The sequence below is a fragment of the Manacus vitellinus genome, unplaced genomic scaffold, assembly GCF_001715985.3.
Source record: "Manacus vitellinus isolate BGI_N305 unplaced genomic scaffold, ASM171598v3 scaffold_12_pilon, whole genome shotgun sequence".
In the NCBI taxonomy this organism is placed as follows: Eukaryota; Metazoa; Chordata; class Aves; order Passeriformes; family Pipridae; genus Manacus; species Manacus vitellinus.
In genome coordinates, this window is record NW_021938949.1 from 14,393,346 (window position 1) to 14,402,632 (window position 9,287).

At 44.6% G+C, this 9,287-nt stretch overlaps 1 protein-coding gene across 1 annotated transcript; it reads right to left on the reverse strand.

Moving 5' to 3' along the window:
* Nucleotides 1–4,093: 4,093 nt before the first annotated feature.
* LITAFD (LITAF domain containing) lies at nucleotides 4,094–8,054 on the reverse strand. The gene is made up of 4 exons (XM_018067662.1): nucleotides 7,949–8,054; nucleotides 6,088–6,153; nucleotides 4,814–4,973; nucleotides 4,094–4,351 (listed from the first exon to the last, which is right to left on the reverse strand). The coding sequence occupies exons 1-4, from the start codon at nucleotides 8,052–8,054 to the stop codon at nucleotides 4,243–4,245; spliced, it is 441 nt and encodes a 146-aa protein (XP_017923151.1). The 3' UTR covers nucleotides 4,094–4,242.
* Nucleotides 8,055–9,287: the final 1,233 nt, after the last annotated feature.

The following is a 9,287-nucleotide window of genomic DNA, read 5'->3' on the forward strand; positions in this document are numbered from 1 at the left end:
CCTAATTATATTTTGTGAATTTAGTGTTATGGTAGACTGATATAAAATTGAGCTTGTATATGAATGTCACTACGTTTTCACATTAATTTATGGGATGTTGGCAGCTTTTAGGGAATATCCTAAGAAACCACAATCCTTCCTATTTCAGAAGAAAATGCCGCTAACAAAGTAGATTTTGGGTGCCTTTTGGTTTTTAGATGACTAGACTTTATGTGCTGCAGTATTTGTGCTACTCCCACACTAGTTTGAAGAAGTCCATACTTGGAGGCATTCCATATGCAGTTTTCAGTAACTGAAGGATTTTATGAAAAAAAAAAAAAAATTTTTTTTGGAGCACAAGTAAACTTGTTATTCAAATGTGGAAACACACCTATGAAGAGAAGAGGAAGACAGGAGGTTTTCTCAGGTGCAGTATGTTTGTTTAGTTCATTCTAAAAAATTTACAAGAACACAGTCTTCAAAATTGCCATGCTTTCCATTTCCTTATTCAGATTTTGGATCTATCTGGATAATAGACAGTGAATGCATTAAATCCAGCTAATGGTAATATAAGTGTTAAGCAATAAGGATGTAATTTCATGGTACAAAGCATCAGAGCAACACGATGTTAACGGCCCATCCGAATCCTCCCTCTGCCAATAGCAAGCGTTGTTCCTGTAGATTTACATAGTGCCTTTTATCCTAAAGGAGTCCAAAGCATTCTGTGAAATCTGAGCAAATCACACCGGTGACATAGCTGCTGCCTAGAGAGTGACAGCCAGCTCCAGCACCCTTTGTACCACAAGGGACAAGTCAGTGCTGCCGCAGGAGGCGTCGGAGGGCCCGGCCGATGAGCAGAGCGCGAGTGCCTCCCGCATAATGGATCTACCTCAGCCGCTGCCCCTCCGGAGCTGTGCCAGCATCCTGCCCGGCATCCTGCCCGGCATCCTGCCTGCATCCCGCCTGGCATCCCACCCAACATCCCGCCCGGCATCCCCCCGGAGCTCGGAGCAGCCCGAGGCGCCGTGCTGGCTGCAGGCGGCCGTGCCCAGAGCTAAGCTACGCCGTGGTTTTGCTATTTAATATCCTCTGTGAGAAAATCGTTTTCTGTAGGAACTTGTATATATTGTAAATAAAATAGCCCGGGGTAAAACACTGCATCGGTGTCTCGTGCCTTCATTTTGGAAAAGGGTTGGGAGTGGCAGTGGATGGGTCGCTCAGAAGTCAAGGTGATTTTGGCTAGATCAAATAGGTAAGTTTTGCAAAATTCAGACAACTTGTGTGTCAGGAATGACATTCATAGTGTAGGAAGAGCTGGCCAGAAGGTAAATGCTGACTTGCACATCAATTTCCAAGTTTTGAACCCTCCTTTTTTCTCAAAGGAACGAAAACATTTGGATTTTGAGGTGGAGAGTGTTGATGTTTGGTGTGTGAGCAGTGAGGTGTCATTTACTCTTGGCTTTTAAACCCACCTGGTCTTTAGGGTCAGAAAAAGGGAAAGTGTTCACATCTGATATGTCCAAATCTGGCTTCAAATCTGTGTTCAACTTAATTTCTGTTCCAGGTAATGCTGTGTACCAAGCACAGCAGCAAATTAAATTTGCTAACCTCCAGGCTGTGCCTGGAAGCCTTTATTTTTTTATTAAATATTTGTGTAAACTATTGTACCTGTAAATAGTGGTGTAAAAATGTCCTAACTACTGTTAAATACCTCCTGCACATCTTAAATCATATATATATATATAATTTCTTTGTATATTCATGTAGGTTTGGGGTTTGCACCCTTCCTGGTAAATGTTACCAACTTGATGTGTTATTTACCACTACTTAATGGCAAAGCTTGCTGTTCACAGCCAGATTTTAAAATGGAGAAGAATCTTAACATCTTAAAAAAATGTGTGAAATGGTACAAAACCTGTTGGGCTGACATCTGCATGGCTGCCTGTGGGGGTGATGGTTGTGGAAATATTTTCCATCAGGTCAGAGGAGGTTGGGTGACCAGAGGAGGGAGAGTTACTGACCCTTGGTACCAAGTGAAGGCCTGGGTTGAGGAGGCTGGGGGGTGCTGGGTCTGGGTGTCGTGTAGGACAGGGAAAGTAGTTGTTTAACAGTTTTTACTTATATTGATACAAGTGTGCTTTTTTTGTGTCTCAGTCTGCAGACTGGAGTTGTATACTTGCTGGAGTTCTGTACTTGTTGAAGCAAAAAGCAGTGCACATACCCCCCCTAGTTTAGCTAAAACGTGGGACCGGCTCAGTAGGAGCGGTTTGTCCATTCTGAGATGGGTTTGTCCATTCTGAGATGTGGGATTCTGAGATGGGTTTGTCCATTCTGAGATGTGGGGCCAGCTCAGTACAGGTGGTTTGCAGTGCAGACAGTGCTGGGTGGTTTAGGATTGACGGGGCTGGTGGGCAGTGCCATTCCAGGAGCTCATTTCTATGGCCACCTTCACACCCACAGCATCCAACACCCCCGTTCAGACCTACCCTCGCTGTGTGGAAGTGCCAGGTGATGGAGGAGAGGAGACAGTGGTACCCCTGCCCAGTGTCCCCTGTCCCTGCCCAGTGCCACTGTCTCTGCCTGGTGTCCTCCTGCCTGTGTCCCTGTCTCTGTCCCCTGTTCCTGCCCAGTGTCCCCTGTCCCTCCCCACTGTCCCTGTCCCTGCCCTGGTATCCCTGATCCTGCCTGCTGTCCCCTGACCTTGCCCCAGTGTCCCTGTCTCTGCCCAGTGTACCTGTCCCTGCCTGATGTCCCTGACCCTCCCCATTGTCCCCTGTCACTGCCTGATGTTCCCTGACCCTGTCCAGTGTCCCTGACCCTGCCCAGCTTTCCTGTCTCTGCCTGGTGTTCCCTGACCCTACCCGGTATCCCCTTCCTCTGCCCCAGTCCCTGACCTTTCCTGGTGCCCCTGACCCTCTCCAGTGTCCCTGACCCTGCTGGGTGTCCCCTGTCCCCCCCTGCCCTTGCTGGCCAGGGGTTGGTGTTGGAGGTGCCCCCAGCCCCCTGCACGGAGGGGCCACTGAAGGACTGACCTCCCGAACAGCTGCTGAGGGACGTGCCTGGTTCGTGGCTGAAGCTGAAAAAACAGCCCAAACACGGCATTTGATCCAACACCGTCCTGTTAAGTTTTGGCTGAGGAAGTTTGGACACTAAAAAGTGCCCCATATTGCAGGCCCTGTGCCCAGAGCAGGGCAGGGGAGCAGCCCAGGGACACTGCCGCTCATCTCGCCAACATAAAAGCATTTATGATGTTAAAACATTGAAATATGCGGGCGTTTCTTCTCTTCTGTTTGTTTTTCCAGCAAGCAATAAGCAGCAGCAGCTGCTGCTGCAGTCAGTGTTGAGCAGGGTCTGGGCACCTCTTTATGTGTAATTAGAGATATTTAATTTCACAAGATAGGTGACTTTAAATGAGAACTGTAAAAGTTCTCTGTAAAGTCTAAGGTCTCTATTAAGTCCCGGTTTGGGAGATGATGCATTGCTGTGGGAATGCAGAGAGGTAGAATGAGGGCCTTGTGTTGTGGTTGTGGTGATTCTTTTCAAGCTGTGCTTGCTGATTTTTCTTCTTTATGTGTTTGCCTTTTGTATCTTGATTTGTTAATGTAAAAGGGGTGTCCCAGTGTGACCTGCTCTGGGTGCAGCGGGTCATGGAAGCAATGCAGACGGGAGATGTTTTGCCAGCATTGTTAACAATAACAGGTTTATTTTCTTACCTCGTCTATAACAGAGCAAAGACAGTCTCATAACTTAGCATTTTGTTAATAAATAATCAGCTACAGTGTCCCACCCACAGCCCTGCAGGGGTGGGTCCCGTAGGAAGAAGAGCAGAGAGAAATGAAATCCCGACCAGTCAGTTCCAGTGCACAGAAGGTGAGTGCTTCTCCAAAAGGTGCATGTCCAAACCTCTCGGGTACTGGTGGGTTGGCAGGTCCAGAGGAGTCTGTGTCCAGCTGGGTTGGAGATCTGAGAGAAGGAGCAGTAGTGCTGAAGTACTCAAGAGCTGGTAACTTCACAGCTCAGGGCAGCGAATCAAATAGAGCATAAGTTCAAGTGACACTGTAAATTAGTCTTCAAGGGTTTTGTTTTAAAGTCAGTCCCACCATGTGATGGTAAACTGGAGTTTACCAGGTGGATTCACCAGCAGGGGAGCTGCAGAACCTAAACATACCCCTCTGTATGTTTTCTAGCAGTAGTTTTATGAGTAGAATCTTTTGCCATTGGGAAATGGACACTTTACATCATCTGGTTGCATAAACTTTGTCTCTACAGTCTTTTGTATCTATAAATGTGAAACTGGCAGTAAGGGCAGTAATGGTCTGCGTCCTTGAAGATCTTCACAAACAAAGGTACGAAGCAGCATCCAAAACAGCACCTACAGCCAAAGGGGAGATGGACAGAGATGATTCACTGGCTTTTCTTTCTGCTGCCCACAGCTGTGCTTTTTCTCTGCCTTATTCTGTCTGTCTTTTCACTGCACAAATCCACTTCTCTACCAAGTCTATTAATGTTTAAAGTATCTTCCAAAAATTAATCTTCTTCGCCGCTGACATCTTATGCATTAATCTGATTCTGAGCCCGATCCTAAATTGCAGTAGGGAAGTAGGCAATGCTGTAATAATTTTTGCTTGTCTTTTGAAAAGTAATAACATACTGGGTTAAATTTAGCAGGTTTGCATCCTCTGTAGCCATGATGATTGTATCTAGAATGGACAGAATGTCTTCTTATCAAGTAGAGAAGGGCAAACTGTCTATATAAGCACTAGCTAGAACTTTTATTTTTAATTACTCTTTTTTTAGCCTTCTGCCACTCTGCAAAATGTACATGAAAGCTTACCCAACCATGCACAGGCTGGTGCACAGGAGGAAGGACAGCTTGCCCAGTCTGTAGGTGACCTGGGTGGTGATGTGCTGGCGGCAGGAAGGACATATTGTGGATGTTGGTTTGCTTGAGAAGATCCCTGCTACGATGATCGGGGGCTGAGACACCAAGTAAACTTGAGTTCAAGGGGAAATGGGAAGCAGCAAAATTAGAAGCACAAGAAATACTTTCCAAGATACAGAATCTCAGTTGGAGAATGTAGGTTCTTAACATGGCTTAATGCAGCACCTGTGTTACCATTAATTGCAGGTTTATTCATAAGAATCACTGTACTGCTTGTTCTGTGTATCCCAAAGATACACAGCCAGTGTTTACCTGGATAAGGACATATCCAGGGAATGGCCCATGGGATAATCCCCACAGTCAGGCAGCCTCCACCCCCACCCACTGATGGATGTACTCTGGCACTGAGAGTTTATCTTCTGATATTTAAAATAATAGGAAAATGCATGTTTTCTCTGAAGAAGAGATTTGAAGGATATAGAGGAACTTTCTGGATCAACTTTTCAGTAATTACAAGAAATTCATCAAAGCAGCTTCTAACATACAAATGCCATCAGGCATTTGTGCTGTCCCCAGTTAATAAAGTCTCTGGCTCATGTTTTCTCAGTTTGAACCTGACTGTTGGACTCCCTGAAGGGCATGGCACTTGTAGGTACACGAAGGATATTTTTTCAGAAATGTTTTCAGTAAAAAAATACTGGTTTAATGATCCTAAACAAGTTTAGGGTACAACTTCACACTGTAGCCTGAGGCAAAACTTGAGGAGTGGGGAAGGTATCATCTGTTGGATAGATAGGATATAGCATGGCTGAGTTTAATTGCCTTCTGATCTTAGGGATTTTTAAAAATGTATTACATCTTCTTTCCTCCTGTATGAGATGTTATTGACTATTCTTTGAAGCCTTTCCTAAGCACCTCCTTTGAGCTTCTCCACTTCCATAAAGGTGAGTAGAATAGAAACACTGGACTTAAAATGATTTGTTCTGAAAGTCCTGGCTTCTAGCTGGTTTTAAAAAAAAATGGGTACTTCTATAGATGGGCTAATGCTGGAAAACCAAGTCTGAGTCTCTCAGTTTATCTTCCAACATTTCTAGGGAAATTTTCAAGATTGTGATTGGCTCAGAAAACTCCCACTTTCTCTGTTGACTTTAGAACTGGAACTGTTTCCCTTCTGTTAGCATGGAGAAGCACAGGCATTGTCAGAAACACAGCCCCCTGGCACTTACCTGGCTGCTCGATGGTGGTGGTTTCTCGGTAGGAGTAAGGTGGGGGAGAAGGGAACTCGTAACCCCCTGTGCAAAGAAAAGCAGGGCAATATGTGAGTGCAAACCTTTTCAGTAATTACAAGAAATTCATCACAGCAGCTTCTAACAGACAAATGCCATCAGGCAATTGGTGCTGTCTCCTACCTTTAACTTCAGGGATAACTACCCTTGCTATTAGTATTTAGAACCTTTTTCTGGTTTGAGCTTTATCTGCCCTGAGCTTCCAGCCCAGTAATTGCACTGTACTCTTTTTTTCTAGGAAAAAGTCCTTTTGTTTTTTAGGAAGAGGGAAGTTGGTGACTAAGAGACCTCAAGTTTTTTTTAGGTCTTTTACTAATCTTACAAGTTAAGAATGCAGTCAGCCTACCTGAGGTGGAATAAATGAAATTCAAAATAAATTCATGTGAAAAGGTTTGCAGCCAGATAGCGTGGAGGTGGTATCAAACTATCTGGTATCAAACTAATCTGGGCTGGAGCAGGAGGGCAGTCTGATGAGAAGTCCTGTTTGGTCAAGCCCACAGGGACACAAAGTGAGATACAAAACTGGAATTTTCCAGACTGAGACAAAATGCAATGGCAAACTTGAAAAATAGTTAGCAATGTTTCCTTGAATGCCTTTCCAGGAGTGGTAGAGATTTACAGTGGCATTGGGGTTTCATGGTGGTGGCGAGGTGTTCAGTTTTTGGCTTTGAGGGAGTTTTTTGTTTGGGTTTTTTTTTTTAAATGGGGTGTTATTTGTGGAGAAAAAAAATTGTAAAAAACTAAGAACTAAATAATTTCCTTCTGATCTAGGAAAGGAATGTGCTTAGTGCAAGTGAGTTACCACTCAGTGTGTTTTTGTGAAGGACCTGCTTCCTGCACAAGGACAGGACACTGCAGCTCAGCATTAGATGTGTGGGGTGCCTGTCCCTTGCTTGAGTAGCTCACAAGTGAGACTTTTTCTCCCCAACTTCTAATCTCTTCTGAGTTTAGAAAGAGGCTAGTCAAAAAATATTTACAGAGAGCTGGTCAGAGTAAAATTCTCTGAAAATTAGTCCCCTCTAGAGGCCCAGTACTGACACATCCAGCCTTATTAGTCACCACCTGACCTCCCACTCTGTTTTTTTTCTCCAGTCCTGCCCGGTAAACGTCAATTCCCTCAAGAGCAGGAAGGTAACAAAGGTACAATCACAATATATCTGTGTGTCTTTCAATGAGGCAGAAGACAAAGGAGCGTTGTGAGATACTTGTGTAGGTGTGAAAGCGCTGCCTGGTTTCAGAGAGAAAAGCCAACCCAGCAGAGCAGCAGCTGTTGGCACCCACTCGAAGTCTTTGAGCTGAATTGTCAGCCCTTCAGTCGTGGGGAGGGGATGTTCGCCCCTGCAGAGCCTGGGGCAGAACTGACTCAACCAGGGAGGGCAGCTCTGGTCAGCAGGAGTGCTTGGGAAAAGGCCAGTCCTCTGGAAAAGTAGGTGACAGTTTAAGCAAGACACAGCCCATCCACGTACAAAGTTTGCTGGCTGAACATCTGCTCGTTCATAAGATGAAATTATTGTAGAGATACAACTGCAATTCCTTTCCCAATAAAGCATGTGCAGTTTGAAAAATTATTAACTAGATGGACAAAAATATTTATTGCCATTTTAAATGATGCTTTTATTAGGAGATCCCACCAGCCTGCCTACCCCAACCCTGGGGTTTATATTCTGGCACAGAAGCTTTCTAAACCCATCATGTCCTGGCAAGGCTGGGTCCTGTATGATCCAGCTCAGGATCCAACCATCAGTTTGCCACACAACCCCCATCAGATGCTCTTTCCAACCCCCTGGTGAAGCCTCCTTACCCTCCTGGCTGCAGAACTCTGGTGCAGAGGGTTCTTGCCTGTAGGAATCCTGGTGAGGTTCATACATAATCATAGGAATTTCCACACGTCCCTTCTCACTGGGCATGTCTGCAGTTCACCTGCCAAAAGTAGGGCAAAATAAAATCTGCAGTATGTGACTCTCAGTGCCCTGTGTTTGCCAAGGCCTGCCCCTGTAGTTCCTAGTTCTCACACTCAGGTTTTACTTGGAGGCAAATTAGCAGTTCTCATATTCTGCTTTTTTTGTAGGCTGAAGTGCAGTCAGTTCCTGATACACTTCACGATGAGGAAGATGCAAAGGAAGAGCAGAAAATAGCATCTTTACGTATTTCTTTGTGTTGGAAAGTTAGAAATATTCCCCCAGAAAACACACTATTCACAGTGTGTAAACTTGTGACTGAAAGTGTTACCTTTGCAGAAAAGTGAACCTCTTTTTTTTTTTCTCCTGTGCATTATCAAAATAATCAAGGAGGGGAAGAGCACACTTAGGAGCACTTGTGAAAAACCTTCACGTGTCACTAAGTCAGTGCAATCAGTGGCAATTCGGATCAGTCGTTCTTTGGGTTATTGTGCAACCTTATCACCATCGTTATCGTGCCCAGTTTTGTTCTGTGAAACTATTGTCTCATCGGTAGGTGACAGGCTTTTGTTGGGAAATGTCATTGTTACCTCTGACTGCACTGCCTGAGGCTCTGAACAAGATCAGGCCACAAAATGTGTGTTTTGCAGGTGTTAGCAGGAGCTGTTCCTCACAGGAAAGAAGAGTGGGAAGAAGAGGACACAGATGTGTGTTTGTATTACTGTAAATGGAAAGGTGTTAATTATTCCTAGCTGATTTCCTACTAACATTAACTGCAAGAGCCCTTTGCAGAAGAAAGTTTCAGCCTCTTGCACAGGTCAGCAAGGAAGGGCAGTTTCAGGGGGAAATATGTATGGGAAGGACAAAAGACCAGAGATCAGTAGTGCTGAAATAACATCAGTCCTTTAGGGAGGTAGAAAATGAGGAATTAGAAAATATTACTAGGGAAGAAGTGCTGTAATTTTCACAAATCTGGATGAATGGGAAGTGACATGGAAAATGGCAGCAGATTGGATAATAAAGGGAATAGGTAGGATGGTGTGGAGAAAAAAAAATCAGAAATACAGCATTGGCCACATTAAGGCCAAAAATACTGGGAAAATTGCTAATATATGGATTGGAGAGGAGGGATGGAGAAAGGTGCATCTCACTATGCTTATTATAAAAGAGGTGAAACAGGTGATTGGGAATGTCAGAAGTATTAACAGGCCTTTGTAGAAGGTTCATGAGGATCCCACTGAG

Excerpts from the sequence above, each read along its gene's own strand:
- LITAFD (XM_018067662.1), bottom strand. The coding sequence starts at position 8,054 with ATGCCCAGTGAGAAGGGACGTGTGGAAATTCCTATGATTATGTATGAA. Across the intron at positions 4,974-6,087 it reads CACCACCATCGAGCAGCCAG|TTTACTTGGTGTCTCAGCCC; the intron begins GTAAGTGCCAGG and ends CTTGAACTCAAG. Across the intron at positions 4,352-4,813 it reads ACCAGCCTGTGCATGGTTGG|GTGCTGTTTTGGATGCTGCT; the intron begins GTAAGCTTTCAT and ends CTTTGGCTGTAG.